The sequence below is a fragment of the Macaca thibetana genome, chromosome 7 (assembly GCF_024542745.1).
Source record: "Macaca thibetana thibetana isolate TM-01 chromosome 7, ASM2454274v1, whole genome shotgun sequence".
NCBI classification, from domain to species: Eukaryota; Metazoa; Chordata; class Mammalia; order Primates; family Cercopithecidae; genus Macaca; species Macaca thibetana.
Genome location: NC_065584.1, coordinates 163,058,180 through 163,074,179, shown reverse-complemented (window position 1 = coordinate 163,074,179; position 16,000 = coordinate 163,058,180). Strand labels below are relative to the sequence as shown.

General features: G+C 46.5%; 2 protein-coding genes across 3 annotated transcripts in view; one reads left to right on the top strand and one right to left on the bottom strand.

The window, feature by feature from the left end:
- CRABP1 (cellular retinoic acid binding protein 1) overlaps positions 1–16,000 on the bottom strand; it is a 658,055-nt gene that overhangs the window by 164,045 nt on the left and 478,010 nt on the right. The gene's annotated exons all lie outside the window — the stretch shown is intronic.
- The window catches only part of ACSBG1 (acyl-CoA synthetase bubblegum family member 1), a 64,958-nt gene that overhangs the window by 44,347 nt on the left and 4,611 nt on the right, over positions 1–16,000 (top strand). The window contains exons 6-11 of the mRNA XM_050799956.1: positions 8,522–8,602; positions 8,696–8,845; positions 9,162–9,338; positions 10,357–10,538; positions 11,533–11,763; positions 12,499–12,716. Of these exons, the coding sequence (XP_050655913.1) occupies positions 8,522–8,602; positions 8,696–8,845; positions 9,162–9,338; positions 10,357–10,538; positions 11,533–11,763; positions 12,499–12,716 (1,039 nt within the window). The remainder of the gene's footprint in view (positions 1–8,521; positions 8,603–8,695; positions 8,846–9,161; positions 9,339–10,356; positions 10,539–11,532; positions 11,764–12,498; positions 12,717–16,000) is intronic.

Below are 16,000 nucleotides of genomic sequence, written 5' to 3'. Positions count from 1 at the left end.
TTCCAGCGAGGACAAGAAGGAAATATATAGCTGTGGCCAGCTCCTTACAACCCTTGGAGGCCAGAGGCACTGTGAGACAAGGCTGAGGGAGGCCCCCACTCCCATTAATGTCTGGGCTGGGAATGTCAGCAACCTTAGGGTTTCAACCCTCAGCCTATGGCAGCAGGGCTGGCTTCAAAGGGGTGTGGCCCATGCTTCACCTCACACAAAGTCCGAGTTTACGAAATTCTCTTTCTTTTCCTTCCTTCTCTTCTCTTCTCCTCTCCTCTCCTCTCCTTTCCTCTCTTTTCTCTTCTTTTCTTTTCTTTTTCTTTTTTCTTTTCTTTTCTTTCTGGCAGAGTCTCACTGTTTCACCCAGGCTAAAGTGAAGTAGCTCAATCATAGCTCACTGCAGCCTTGATATCCTGGGCTCAAGTGATCCTCTCACCTCAGCCTCCCAAGTAGCTGGAACTACAGGCATGGGGCTCTACACCTGGCTAATTTTGTGTAGAGATGAGGTCTTGCTCTGTTGCCCAGGCTGGTCTCAAACACCTGGCTTCAAGCAATCCTGTCTTAGCCTCCCAAAGTGCTGGGCTTACAGGCATGAACCACCTCACCCAGCCTTGAAACTCTTAATAAGGTTTGAACAAGGGGTCCCACATTTGCATTTTGCACCTGGCCAGTTCTGCCTTCGGGTTCCAGACCCCTCCAAGGGTTTGCTCCAATCCATGAGAGTGTACCCAGTTTTATCCCATTTTAGGATTATTTTGAAACCTCTTTTTTAAATGGGCACTTGGGCCTACTTGTGTTTTACTCAGAAGGATGTATCAAATGGGCCCACTTCATGAATGAGGGGCTTGTCTTGCCTCCGTGGGGGATCCTTTTCTGTCTCAGCTCCTTTTGACCTTGTGTTTTCAGGATCTCGCATTCTGAACATCTCCATCCTGTCTGACTTGAATCAATACTTGAGATTGGTTTGGATTATGCCACCTAAGATGAATTGCTCAGAGAATGAGAAGCGCCTTCTCCTTTGGCTCCTGGCAGGGATGCTCTGTCGCTGGCCCTTCCAGGCACCTTGGCCTTGCTGTGACTCAATTTCTTCAGGTTTGGCGGCTTCATAGACCCCCGTGACGTGGAGGCAAAGGGGTCATTGGACTAGTTCCTGAGCTCCACTCCTCACAGCCCCACCGAAGCACTGATCCAGCCTCTCCCAGGACAGGCTTAAGATTTGCTTGAGGGCCGGGCTGGGAGATGCCTGAGCTACCTGTACCACTTGTACCCAGTAGTCATCCCTTCTCAGCCTCACCTGAGGGAGTCACACTGGCCCCACCATTCCCTCTCTTATCAGAATCCGGGGTAGGAAGGGTGGAAGACATTAAAAAGCCTCCCCACCCAGCAGGTTTTGCCAGGCCCCTCAGGGAGGCCAACCCCCTGTGTAAGTTGTTGGTCTAATCCAAATACCATCTCCCATCCCCATTTTGCAGTTGAAGAAACTGAGGTCCAGAGTTAGGAAATGACCACCCCAGGTCAATATTTAAAAGAAAGCTTGGTTTTTTAAATGTTTGAGACAAAGTCTCACTTTGTCACCAAGGCTGGAGTGCAGTAGCATGATCATGGCTCACTGCAGCCTCGACCTCCTGGACTCAAGCAATCCTCCCACCTCAGCCTCCTGAGTAGCTGGGACAACAGGTGCCTGCAGCACCATTCCTGGCTAACTTTTGTACTTTTTCTTTAGAGAGACAGGGTCTCACTATGTTGCCCAGGCTGGTCTCAAATTTCTGGCTCAAGCAATCCAAAATCCTGGAATTACAGGCATGAGACACCATGCTTGGTAATATGGTTAGGCTTTGTGTCTCCACCCAAATCTCATCTTGAATTGTAATCTCCAGATATTTAGGGAGTGACCTGGTGGGAAGTGATTGGATTATGGGGGTGGTTCCCCCGTACTGGTCTCATGATAGTGAGTGAATTCTCATGAGATCTGATGACTTTATAAATGGTAGTTTTTCCTGCACTAATACACACTCGCTCTCTTTCTCCTACCGCCATGTAAGACATGCTCACTTCCCCTTCTGCCATGATTGTAAGTTTTCTGAGGCTTCCCCAGCCATGCAGAACTGTGAGCCAATTAAACCTCTTTTCTTTGTAAATTACCCAGTCTTGGCCAGTATCTTTATAGCAGTGTGAGAACATACTAATACACCTGGCATAAAATAAAATTTGTATTATGAAAGTTTTCAAACAAAAAAGTAGAGAGAATCCCCATATATCTATCATCAGATCCAATCATTGTCAATGTGTTTTCATCACACTTGCTTCTTCAATTCACCTTTTTGCTGAAGTGTGTGAAGGAAAATCTCTGATATCATGTCACTTCATTATCTGAATACTTTAATATGCATCAGTAAAAAATATGAAATAAGCTCTTTCTCAAATAAGCTCTGTAACTTTATCACACCTAGCACAAGTAAAATAATTCTATCATATCATCTAATACACATATGATGTCTGTTTTCCAATTTTTTGTTGTATTAGACACATATGACATAAAAACATACCATCTTAACCATTTTTAAGTGTCCAGTGGTAAGTGCATTCAGATTGTTGTACAATCTCCACCACCATTCATCTCCAGAACTCTTGTCATCTTACAAAACTGAAATGTTGTACTCATTAAACAACTCCCTATTCCCTCCTGGCAACCATCATTCTACTTTCTGTCTCTATACCCACGATGTCATCGCATCATTGGTTTATTTGAATCAGGATCTAAACCAGGCCTACGTGTTGCATGTGGTGGTGTCTCTTAAGTGTCTTCTAATTTAGAACAAAGCTCTACCCTTGACCAGTGTGGTCCCCAAATTAGCATCATCTGGGAACTTAGAAATGCAAATTCTCAGGCTTCACCCCAGTCTTACTGAATCATAAACTTAGTGTGGTTGTGCCCAGCATTCACATTTAACAAGCCCTCTGGCGATTCTGACGCACATTCAGGTGTGAGAACTTCTGCCATAGACCCTGCAGTAACTAGGCAAGTCATCTTGTACAGGGTCTCATGTTCTGTGGTTGTCTGACTGCTTGCTTTTGCTATCAATTAACTTGTCCCTCTAACTTCTGTATTTCCTGTTAGATCTAAAGGCTTGATGCATTTCAGATTGGACTTTTTTGGCAAGAACACCCCATAGGTGGTACCATGTCCTTCATAGAGCACCTATGCTCAAGAGGCACATGATGATAGGCAGTACCACTTTCAGTGATGTTGGGCTTCAGGTCATGACCACCTTCTCTTCTTCCACTGTGAAATTCCCCATCAACCTTTCTCCTAATGGTTTTAGCATCCCTTGATGATGTTTGCCTGAATTAATTATTTTATTAGGGGTAGCAAAATATTGATTTTCTAATTCATTGGCTGGAATTCTCCAAAGAAAGTACTTTCCCTCATTACCTGGGGCTCTTTGGTACTTGAGACACTCTGTTTGTACAGAGTAGGTGTGATAGAATAATGATCAATTTTGGTGAATGTTCCATGCATATTTGAAAGAATGTGTACTCTGCAGTTGTTGGCTAGAAGGTTCTACAAATGTTAATTAAATCAAGTTGGTTGATAGTGTTTTAATTTTGTCTTCCGTGTCTCTGTTGATTTTCTGTCTTCTTGCTCTATCAAATACTAAGAAAGGGAATGTGGAAATCTCCAATTATTATTGTAGACTTATCTATTTTTCCTTCCAGTTCTATTAGGTTTTGCTTTATGTATTTTGGAGCTCTGTTATTAGGCATATACATGTTTAGATTATTATGTTTTCTTGATAAATTAACCCTTTATCATTAAGAAATGTCCCTCCTTATCCCTGGTAATAATTCTTGTTCCAAAACTACTGTGCCTCAAATTAATGTAGGCACTCCAGGTTTCTGATAATTAATGTTTGCATGTATATATTTTTGTATTCTTTTAATTTTAACCTATCTGTGTCTTTATATTTAAAGTGAGTTTCTCATAGACAGCACATAGTTGAGTCTTGCCTTTTATCCAATCTGACAAAATTATGTATAAATCCACCATTTGGCTATTTTTTTATTTGTCCCATCTATTCTTTGTCCCTTTTCTTTTCTTTCCTGACTTTTTTGCATTTTTTATCTTGTTTTGCTTTGGTATTCCATTTGATCTCCACTGGCTTATTAGTTATCCTTTATTACTATATCAGTGTTTGCTCTGATTTTACAATGTGCATCTTTAACTTATCACAGTGTACTCTCAAATATAGCAGTTCCCATGAAATGTGGAACCGTACAACAGTATACTTCCACTTCCCCTCCCATCCTTTCAGCTGTTGTGATCCATTTTACTTCTATAGAGGTTATAAACCCCACAAACATTGTTATTACTCTTGCTTTCAACAGTTGAGTATCTTTCTTTCTTTTTCTTTTTTTTTTAAGACAGGGTCTCACTCTGTCACCCAGACTGGAGTGCAATGGTGCAATCATGGCTCACTGCAGCCTCAACCTCCTGGGCTCAAGCAATCCTCCCACCTCAGCCTCCCAAGTAGCTGGGACTATGGCCATGTGAGGCTGCAGTGAGCCGTGATTGCAACACTACACTCCAGCCTGGGTGACAGAGTTAGACCCTGTCTTAAAAACAAAAAAAAAAAAAAAAAAAAGAAAAAGAAATAATGAAAGACACTCAACTGTTGAAATCAAGAGTAATACCAATGTATTGTGGGGTTTATAACCTCTATAGAAGTAAAATGGATGACAACAGCTGAATTTTTGTATTTTTTGTAGAGACAGAGTCTTGCTATGTTACCCAGGCTGGTCTCAAATGCCTGGGCTCAAGCAATTTGCCTACCTCGGCCTCCCAAAGTACTAATATTACAGGCATGAGCCACTGCACCCAGCCCAGATGGGTATCTTTCAGAGAAATTTTTAAAGAAGGAAATAATATGTTTCATATTTACCCACATTTTTTGCCATTTCTGATACTCTGTCTTCCTTTATGTAGATCCAAGTTTTTATCTGATATCATCTTTTCAGCCTTAAGAACTTTTCTTTAATATTTCTTATAGTACAGGTCTGATGGCAATACATTCTCTCAGCTTGTCTTTGTCTGAAAAGGTGCTTGTTTTTCTGCTCATTTTTTAAGAGTCATTTTATCTGATTTAGATTTATGGGTTCACAGGGCTTTTTTTTTTTTTTTTCTTTCAGCACTTTAAAGATTTCATTTCAATGTTTTCCATTTGCATCTGTTTTTTTTTTTGAGACAGAGTCTTGCTCTATCACTCAGGCTGGAGTGCGGTGGCATGATCTCGGTTCACTGCAACCTCCGCCTCTCGGGTTCACACCATTCTCCTGCCTCATCCTCCCGAGTAGCTGGGACTACAGGCGCCCACCACCACGCCCAGCTAATTTTTTGTATTTTTTAGTAGAGACGGGGTTTCACCGTGTTAGCCAGGATGGTCTCAATCTCCTGACCTCATGATTGCCTGCCTCGGCCTCCCAAAGTGCTGGGATTACAGGCGTGAGCCACTGCACCCAGCCCATTTACATCATTTCTAACAAGAAGTCTGTGATATCTTATTTTCGTTCCTCTCCACATAGTGTTTTGTTTTTCTGGCTGCTTTTAAGATTTTTTTCCTTTTTCGCTGATTTTCACCAATTTGGTTATGTTGTATCTTAAGGTGGTTTTCTTTGTGTTTATTCTGCTCAGGAGTCATTGAGCTTCTGAAATTGGTGGATTTACAGTTTTAATCCACCAATTTAAATTTGAAAATTTCTCAGACTGTTTTTCAATTAAAACAATTTTCTGGGACTCCAATTACATGTATGTTTGATTTCTTGATATTGTCCCACAGGCAATTTTTTTCCTTTTTTTTCTCTCTGAACTTTATTTTGAGACTATGTTTAAGGCTTTTTAGGCCAGGCGTTTAGATAGCCTTTACTTTAATGCCAATTTAGCCCCATCACTAAGACGTGACCCTTCTGGGTCTCTGCTTAATGACTGATGGGGTCCCTCCATGCTGGTGGGAGAAAACGAGCAATTCCTACATCAGCCGTTGTTTGACTTCCAGCCCTGGTCGTTGGTCTTCCTCCAGCTTCACGGAGTTTCACCCTACGCATGTGCAGATGGAGAGCCAATCAAAGACCCTAAAATAATTTCTAGAACTCTTTCTCTATATAGTTCTCTCCTCTCTGGTATTCTGTCTCACAAATTCTAGCCACCTCAGCTTTCCTGAGTTCTGATCTTGGTCACCTCAACCCAGTAAGACAACTGGGTTCTGTATTCTCCTCTCTCTCTCCCTCTCTCTCTGTCTCTCCCCATCTCTGTCTCTCCCATAGCCCAAAAATTGCCCCTGGGCAGAAAGCTGGGGCACACTTAGAGGCTGACCTCATCTGTTTCCCTCTCTCAGGGATATCAGTCCTGAGCTGTCTGTAGTCCAGTATCTGAAATAAATTGCCTTCTCTCCAAACAAGATGGCCAATGTGTACACGGTATGGGCACTGGGACCCTGGGTGCCAGCTGGGGCCTGCTGGGCCCACCCAACTATTCTATTTGTCCAGTTTCCTAGTATTTACAGTGCAATGATGGATGTTACTCCCTTGTGATCAGAATCAGAAGTCTCAGGAATATATATTTTAGCAAAAAATCATGAGTTCACACTGATATTTCTGTTATTTCTATAACATTTCAAATATTATATTGTGAAGTTTTAGCTTACTTTTTAAATTTTATTCTTGTATTTCTTTTATTTTACCTTAAAATCTTAGTTCCTAATAGGATTAACATAATCCTATAGTATACATCAAATAATTTTGAAATAGTAGTATCAATATTATTACCAACAATAAGGCTGGGCACAGGAGCTCATTCCTATAATCCCAGCACTTTGGGAGGCCAAGGCAGAAGGATCTCTTGAACCCAGGAGTTCAAGATCAGCCTGGGCAACATAGTGAGACCCTGTCTCTACAAAAAAAATGTAATTATCCAGATGTGGTGGTATGAACATGTAGTCCCAGCTACTCGGGAGGCGGAGGCAGGATCATGGGAGCCCAGGGGTTTGAGGCTGCAGTGGGCCATGATCATGCCACAGAGTGAGAACCTGTCTCCAAAACAAAACCAACAAAACGAAACTCCAGAAACCAATAAGACTATTGCATATAATTTGAAATTCCTTTTTGCCTTTAGAGTAAGTACCACTAAAAAAGAGGAATCAAAGTACACTATTATAAAATTCCTTGATCTTGATGTAATTCTGTGTGTGTGTGGTTATGTTACTAACTTAGTATGTGGTCTAATTCATTTCTTTCTTTTTTTCTGCTGGTTCCTTGATCTTGGGCTAATTCATTTATTTCAGAGTGTTTTCAAGTTTTAGGAACTCATTTTTTCCCTTTCTAAAAATCTTTTAGTGATCCCCCACACACACACACACAAAGATACGGCCTCACTATATTTCCCAGGCTGGTCTCAAACTCCTGGCCTCAAGCAATCCTTCTGCTGCCTCAGCCTCCCAAGTAGCTGGGATCACAGGCATATGAACCACCACACCTGGCTTCCTTTTACATATAACTTTATTTTTCAAATGGTTGAGACATTTACATGATTCCAAAGTGAAAATCATGTGAGATAACACTCAAAGAATTTTTGCTTCCATCCCTTTCTTCTTACCTTTATTCCCTCTTTGCCTATACATAGTGAATTCAATCAGGTTTTGGTTTAACCTTCCAGAGTTTCTTTTTTTGTTTGTTTGTTTTGAGACAGAGTCTCTCTCTGGAGTGCCGAGGCACGATCTCTGCTCACTGCAACCTCTGCCTCCCGGGCTCAAGCGAGTCTCGTGCCTCAGTCTCCCGAGTCGCTGGGATTACAGGCATGCGCCACCACACCTGGCTAATTTTTGTATTTTCAGTAGAGACGGGGTTTCACCATGTAGACCAGGCTGGTCTCGAACTCCTGACCTCAAATGACCCTCCCGCCCTCAAATGACCCTCCCGCATTGGCCTCCCAAAGTGCCAGGATTACAGGCATGAGCCACCGCACCCGGCCTCTTTTTGTAAATATAAGTAAATACATGTTTGCATACATATATTTACATTGCACCCCTTTCTTACACAAATATAGTATACTATATGCAGATTGTAAACATTCCTTTTTTCACTTAATAATATATCCTAGAAACCACTCACTCTCTGCACGTAGAATTCTCTCCCTCTTTCCTCTCTGCTCTGCTCCTCTCCCTCTCTCTCCTACAGTCACATAGCACTACTCCATTGTGTGGCTGGGTCATGGTTTGTTCAACCGAGCCCCAGCTCGTTTGGTGGTTTTCCTCCAATGAGGAGCCATCCCCAGCCCCCTGGCTATCCCCACCTTTACTGTGCCCAAGTTCTTAGGTGGGAAACTACGGATGAAGGGTGGCAGTTGTCCTGCTGGGGTCAAAGGTCAGAGACGGGGCACCCAGAGACATTGGCTAAGCAGACTCACACAGGGAGATGGGGTACTTTTTAGAAGGTGACATTTCTCTTGCTGAAACCTGCTCTATTTTTCCTGTCAATATAGGTCTGGAAACAGTTGCCACATCTAAAGGCAGTCGTGATATATAAAGAACCTCCTCCAAACAAGATGGCCAATGTGTACACGGTATGGGCAGTGGGGCCCTGGGCACCAGGTGGGTGGGGTCTGTTGGGCCCACCCAGCTGACCTAGCCTGCCTGTTCCCTGCATCTGGCTACAGATGGAGGAATTCATGGAGCTGGGGAATGAAGTGCCCGAGGAAGCCCTGGACGCCATCATTGACACCCAGCAGCCCAACCAGTGCTGTGTGCTAGTCTACACTTCCGGCACCACTGGGAACCCCAAGGGCGTGATGCTGAGTCAAGACAATGTAGGACAGACGCCTGGTGTGGGGGTGGGCAAGGGGGTTATGGGTGAATCTGGGGCATGGCTCTGCCCCAGTAGCCCCTGGGAAAGCTCCTTGGGCCCCTCTGCTCTAGGAGCTGGGATAGGTAGAACAGCCCATCAGTCTGTGGCCCAGACTGAGCCCAGCAAGGGGGAGGGGAGGCCTGTCCTAGGGTTTTCAGAGCCTGCAGAGATGCCACAGGGGGCACCACACTGGGGCTGGCCCTCAGGGTGGCCACAGTTGTGAGCACCGCCAGGGCTGGCTTGTGGACGCTGCTGGGATCCATCTACTTGTCCTCCAGATCACGTGGACAGCAAGGTACGGCAGCCAGGCTGGTGACATCCGGCCGGCAGAAGTCCAGCAGGAGGTGGTAGTCAGCTACCTGCCCCTCAGCCACATTGCTGCCCAGATCTACGACCTGTGGACAGGCATCCAGTGGGGGGCCCAGGTCTGCTTTGCCGAACCCGACGCCCTGAAGGTCAGTCTGCCTTTACTGTGCGTCCATCCCAGCCCGTGTGCCAGGCCACGTCCACGTGTGTCCGTGGGCCCTGAGTGTGCATTTGTGTGTGTGCCGTTCCTGTGCATGTATCAGTCAGAATTCTGTCAGCTGCAATGGGCACAGCCTGACTCAAATGACCAAACAAAAAGGTAAACTGGGCCGGACGTGGTGGCTCATGCCTGTAATCCCAGCACTTTGGGAGGCCGAGGTGGGCAGATCACAAGGTCAGGAGATCGAGACCATCCTGGCTAACACGGTGAAACCCTGTCTCTACTAAAAATACAAAAAATTAGCCGGGCATGGTGGTGCGCGCCTGTAGTCCCAGCTACTTGGGCGGCTGAGGCAGGAGAATGGGGTGAACCCAGGAGGCGGAGCTTGCAGTGAGCGGAGATCGTGCCACTGCACTGCAGCCTGGGCGACAAAGCGGGAACCTGATGCCATTACATAAAGTAGAGTGAGAGTGGTTCATGGGACTTGTAACACGATCAAGGACGGGTGTCCTCAGACTATCACCAGATGGCTACAGCCCTTCCCTGAATCCCAGCCTCACAGGATATACCTGTTCTTGGGACCCTTATTTTAACTGTGAGGAAAACGTTCTCAGAAACCCCCCAGCCAGTTTCCCTCCACCAGCATCTCAGTGTCCCAAAGTGTCACCTGTCTATTCTCAAACCAAATGCTGCCTAGGGGAATGGGATTCTTGTGTCTGAGTTAGACTCACGGAGAGTCGCCACGCTCAGGGCTGGGATGAGACTGAGGTCCTTCTGAAGCACTGGCTGCCTGACGGCTGCCTGACCACTGCCTGCCACCAGGGTTCTGTGAGCAAAAAGCGAGGCGACAACCATTGAGGAAACAGTATGTGCCATACCTTGTGTGCAGGTGTGTGCGGGTGCCCGTTGAGCATGTGTGTGCTGCCGGCATGCCTGGCTGGTGAGAGGGGGCCCCTGGGCCCCAGCTGCCCCGGACCCAACAGGGCTGCCTCTTCCGGTGTGAACAGGGGAGCCTGGTGAACACGCTGCGGGAGGTGGAGCCCACATCGCACATGGGGGTGCCCCGGGTGTGGGAGAAGATCATGGAGCGCATCCAGGAGGTGGCGGCTCAGTCTGGCTTCATCCGGCGCAAGATGCTGCTGTGGGCCATGTCGGTGACCTTGGAGCAGAACCTCACCTGCCCTGGCAGGTACAGAGGGCCCACGGGCGGGAGGCCTGGGGAGGCAGTGCACTGGGTCATAACCCAAAACACAGTGAGGGTCTGATAGGCCATGCCTGTCCCGGCTCCAGTGGGCCGGCAGCTCTGGAGACCCCATGCAGATGCCCCATCAATGACTGGGCTTGAGCTCCTATGCGTTTCCCAGGGCCTGCTGGGGAGAGTCGCTCCACCTTTGGATTCTGACTGGGAGGACTAACTTGCTTTCTCTGAAGTGAAATTCACCTCCCTTGGAGCAGCTCCTGGCACAGTCTCCTGAGGTCTTCTGTCCTCAGTAGGTGGCCGGAGAAGGGGCCACAGTGATGAGGACTTAGCCTTTCCAGCCTTTTCAGCATCCCAAGTAACCCCTCAAATGTCTCACCCTTTCTTTCTTTCTATAGCTTTTAAAATTCCCACATAGTTCTATGGAGGGTCAGTGACATAAATCTGGCTTGGTTTCAATTTAGAAGTAGTTTCCATTCCCCATGTGTCTGTGAAACGGTATGTTTCATGAGATGTGTGTACATATCTGAACACACATAATGAAGCATCCACAGTTTCATTTGCACAGACATGAAACATGAACATGCATGAACAAAGCAATTGTGGGCTTCACTGGGGTCCGACGTTTGTACATGTGTATACACGAATACATACTTCAAGTCTCTGTGCATGTGTATTTTGTGTGCAAAATGGCATGTGTCTTTGTTGTTGCCTGTACACCTGTACACAGCTGAATCTGTTTGGCTTCCTGGTTCAAGACACATTTGCACACAACCATGTGCCTGCATACCTACATCTGCCTGCATGTTCATGGGCAGGTTCAATATTCAAACCAACCAAGTGGAACAGACAACTGGAATGGCCGAGCCAGGGTGTTCTCACTGAATACCACCCTTTTAGTGTGTGTGTGTGTGTGTGTGTGTGTGTGTGTGTGTGTTTGTGTGTGTGTGATTTCTTCCATGAACCATTCTCCCTGTCCCACCAGCGACCTGAAGCCCTTCACAACCAGACTGGCAGATTACCTGGTGCTAGCCAAGGTCCGCCAGGCACTGGGCTTTGCCAAGTGTCAGAAGAACTTCTATGGAGCAGCCCCCATGACAGCAGAGACACAGCACTTCTTCCTGGGCCTCAACATACGCTTGTATGCGGGCTATGGCCTCAGTGAGACCTCAGGCCCCCACTTCATGTCCAGCCCCTGCAACTACCGGCTGTACAGGTGAGACTCAAGGCTGCCGCACACATGCACACCCATGCGCCCTTGCTGGTACTCCTTTGTGTCTGCCTGCTGAGTGCCCTGGGGACCACCTTCTCTTTGCAAGCCAGTTGGGTCCCAGAGACCTGGCCACTGGGCTATGGAGCCCCTGAGAGCCAACATTGCCCTCTTGGGCCAAGTCCCTGGCTTATCCTCCTCAGTCTAGTGGGAGTGGCCTCGGCCACTTTGTTGTGTGAGTCTGTGGTTGAAAACAGCCTGCACAGCCCAGGTGCCCCCTGAGCAGGGGTCTACCTCTGGAGCAGTTTTCCTCTGGCCCTTCCCTCTCATGGCGTGGGGTGTGCTCCAGCATGTTCTAGGAGAGTGGATGGCCCAGGGGCCAGCTAAGGTAGGAGTTGGGGGGACCAGGCCAGCCTCCTAATGGGCGGTGAGGGCAGTCAGTTCTGGGGAGTGATTTGCAGGATCATCAGTTATGATTAAATATCTCCTCTCCCTGCCAGCCTATCACAGTGCTTCAAGTTCTACATTACCATTTCATTTGTTCCTTCCTTCCTTCATTCCCTAAAACTCTTAAATTGGCTCTATCTTTCAGCTGTAAGTCCCCTGTTAAAATACAAAAGCCCTGTGAGGGGATACCTTCTAGCCATCAGTGAAGACTGAGCTGTTGGGACCCCGGCTCCCCAGTAGGGGCTTGAAGGAGACAGCTCCCTCTGACCAGTCTCCCGGCCCCTCCCTCGACAGCTCAGGAAAGTTGGTGCCTGGCTGTCGGGTGAAGCTGGTGAACCAGGACACAGAGGGCATTGGCGAGATCTGCCTGTGGGGCCGCACCATCTTCATGGGCTACCTGAACATGGAGGACAAGACGTGCGAGGCCATTGATGAGGAAGGCTGGCTGCACACGGGCGACGCTGGCCGACTGGATGCCGATGGCTTCCTCTACATCACTGGGCGCCTCAAAGGTGAGCACCCCAGGCCAGGCACGGTGGCTTATGCCTGTAATCCCAGCACTTTGGGAGGCTGAGGCAGGCAGATTGCCTGAGCTCAGGAGTTCAAGACCACTCTGGGCAGCACAGCGAAACCCCATCTTTACTAAAAACACACACAAAATTAGCTGGGCGTGGTGGCATGCACCTATAATCCCAGCTATTCAGGAGGCTGAGGCACGAGAATTGCTTGAACTCGGGAGGCAGAGGTTGCAGTGAGCTGAGATCGCCTCACTGCACACCAGCCTGGGAGACAGAGTTAGACTCTGTCTCCAAAAACAAAACCAAAACAAACAAACAAAAAAAGGCAAGCGCCCTGGACAGCTGCAGTGGGGTGGGGGCAGGAATTCCACTGCCACCACTGTTTATACCAGCTGCTGGTCTTGAGCCTTTATTAAGTGTCACGCACCTTTAGTGACATCATTTTATTTACTCCACTCTCCTATGGGGCACGTACTATTAACCTTAACTTGTTAATGAGGACATCCAGAGAGGTTAAGTAACTTGCCCAATGTCACCCAGCTAGTAAATGGTGGAGTTGGAAATCAGACCCTTAGAGAAACAAGGCAAGTCTTTCCAGAAGATTCAAGAGCATACATATTATGTATTTTTATATGCAACACAGATGTGATGGGGAATAGCATGCAAATTGGATATAAAATTTAAAATAAGACAAACTTCCCACAGAGACAGGTATAGTTGGGGATGCCTCTGTGGAAGGATGTTCTGCCTGCTTCACCCAAGTTGGTGTCATGCCCACAGCACCCACGTGGGAATCCCGCACCAGGGCTTCATGGGGGAAACTGAAGCTGAGTGAGTGGGGAAACTACTTTGTGGACGTCATGCAGGCAGTGTGCGACCGTGCCCAGGCCCCAGCTGATGGCCATGGAGGCTCGGTAACCCCAGGGAGGGACAAAAGTTCGCGGTGGCGTTTGGGCCCTGGGATGTGCAGGCTGGTGAGCCCTGGCAGGTACCCTCCAGTGAGACCCCAGGAGTGACAGGTGGCTGCTTGGATGTGCCATGGGCGCCGCCTAGTGTGCCTCTTTGTGACAGCAGATGAGGGGGACCCACATCCCTGCACGGGGGAGGATAGTAGCCAGAAAACCAAATTCAACCAGAGCCGGCCCTCCTTTCAGAACTAGTATAGTGAGAGGTAAGGGTCCAAATAGTTTTTCTCCAAATACATATCCAACTGACATGGCATCCTTTCCCCATTGCCTTGCAGTGATACCTTTGTCCTTTATGAAGTGACTGTCTATGAGAGAGGTCTATGTGTGGACTCTATTCTGTTCCCTTAGTCTATTTGCCTATCCGTGCACCAATACCCAGTGTCTTAATTTCTATAGCTTTATGACAGGGCTAGATATCTGGCTTAGCCCTACAACCTTGGTTGTCTTCTTCAAGATGACCTTGGCTATTCTTGGCCATTTTCATTCCCATATGAATTTTAGAATTATTATATGTTTCTTCAAAAACTGGGTGGAATTTTGATTTTGATTTCATTGAATCTATAGATCAATTTGGTGAGGAAAATACATCTTTATAGTATTGTCTCTTCCAATTCACAAATATGATAAATCTCTCCATTTACTTGTCTTTTTTAAAATTTGTTATTATTATTATTATTATTTTTGAGATGGAGTCTCGCTCTGTCGCCCAGGCAGGAGTGCAGTGATGCGATCTCGGCTCACTGCAAGCTCCACCTCCCGGGTTCACGCCATTCTCCTGCCTCAGCCTCCCGATTATTTAGGTCTTTTTAAGTTTCTCTCAATAATGTGTTATTTATTTATTTATTTATTTATTTTTGAGACAGGGTCTCGCTTTGTTGCCCAGGCTGGAGTGCACTGGTATGATCTCAGATCACTGCAACTTCTACCTCCTGGGCTCAAGTGATCCTCTGGTCCAGCTTCACCCTCCCAAGTAGCTGGGACCACAAGTGCGAGCCACCACACCTGGCTAACTTTTTATTTTTGTAGAGAGGGGGTTTTGCCATGTTGCCCAGGCTGGTCTTGAGTTCCTGAGCTCAAGCCATCCTCCTGTCTCAGCTTCCTAAAGTGCTGGGATTATAGGTGTGAGCCACTGCCTCCATCCTATGTTGTCTAGCATAGAGATTTTTGCACATCTTTCCTTATATTTACTTCTAAGAATTTTTATGGTATTTTAAATAATATCACTTAAAAGTTTTTTTCAGCTCAGATGTTGCTGCAAAAACATTTTTTGTCTTCTATTTGTTTGCTGCTGGTATATAGAAATACAACTGCTTTTTGCATATTGGCTTTGTATCAAATGACCTTTTGTGGATCATTTGATCAGACCACATATTCAATCCAGTAGTGTGTGTATTCTTTTGAATTTTCTATGGACACAACGATATCATCTGCAAATGACAGATGAATTTTTTTCTTGCCGTATTGCACAGGTTAGGACCTCCAGGACAGTGTTGAATAGAAGTGGTGATAGTGGTCATCCTTGTTTTGTTCCTGATTTCAGGGGAGAAGCATTCACTATCTTATCATTAGTATGTTTGGCTGGGCACAGTGGCTTACACCTACAGTCCCAGTACTTTGGGAGGCTGAGGCAGGAGGATTGCTTGAGCTCAGGAATTCGAGACCAGCCTGGGAAACATAGTGAGATCCTGTCTCTATTTATTTAAAAAAAATTACTAAATCTTAAAAAAAGTATGTTTGCTGTAAAAATTTTTAGATGTTCTTTATCAGATTAAAGATGTTCCTTTCTAGGCTTAGTTTGCTAAGGGTTTTAAAAATCATTTACTAATGGTAAAAGATGCTGGTGAGAATGCAGAGGGCGGTGGTGAGGAGAAGAGGGCAGGAATGAGGTAGCAATGATGAGGCATATGTGAGGGAGGCTGGGTTTTTGTCTTCCCACATTTCCAGAGTCTGTCTTTTCCTCTTCACCTGACTTCTGCTGTCCTAGACAAACCCTGATCATCTAGACACTTGCCATGGCTTCCTCTCTAGCCAGCCTGCCCCCTGAATAACCACTCTTCACCCCAGCTACCACAGTATCCTAAAACTTTGATCTCACACCATTCAGTGATTCCCACCTACCTGCCCACAATCCAGCTCCTGAGCCAGCACTGGAAGCCTCTGAGATCTGCCCTGCTACTCTCCAGCCTCTGCCTCACTTGCTACCTGCAGTTCCCTTAAGGCCTGTGAGCTTCTGCTTCTGTCCTGCCCTCTGCCTGCCAACCCCATTCATGTTCACCATACAGCTGGGCCTGATGCTTCCCTGCCCTGGCC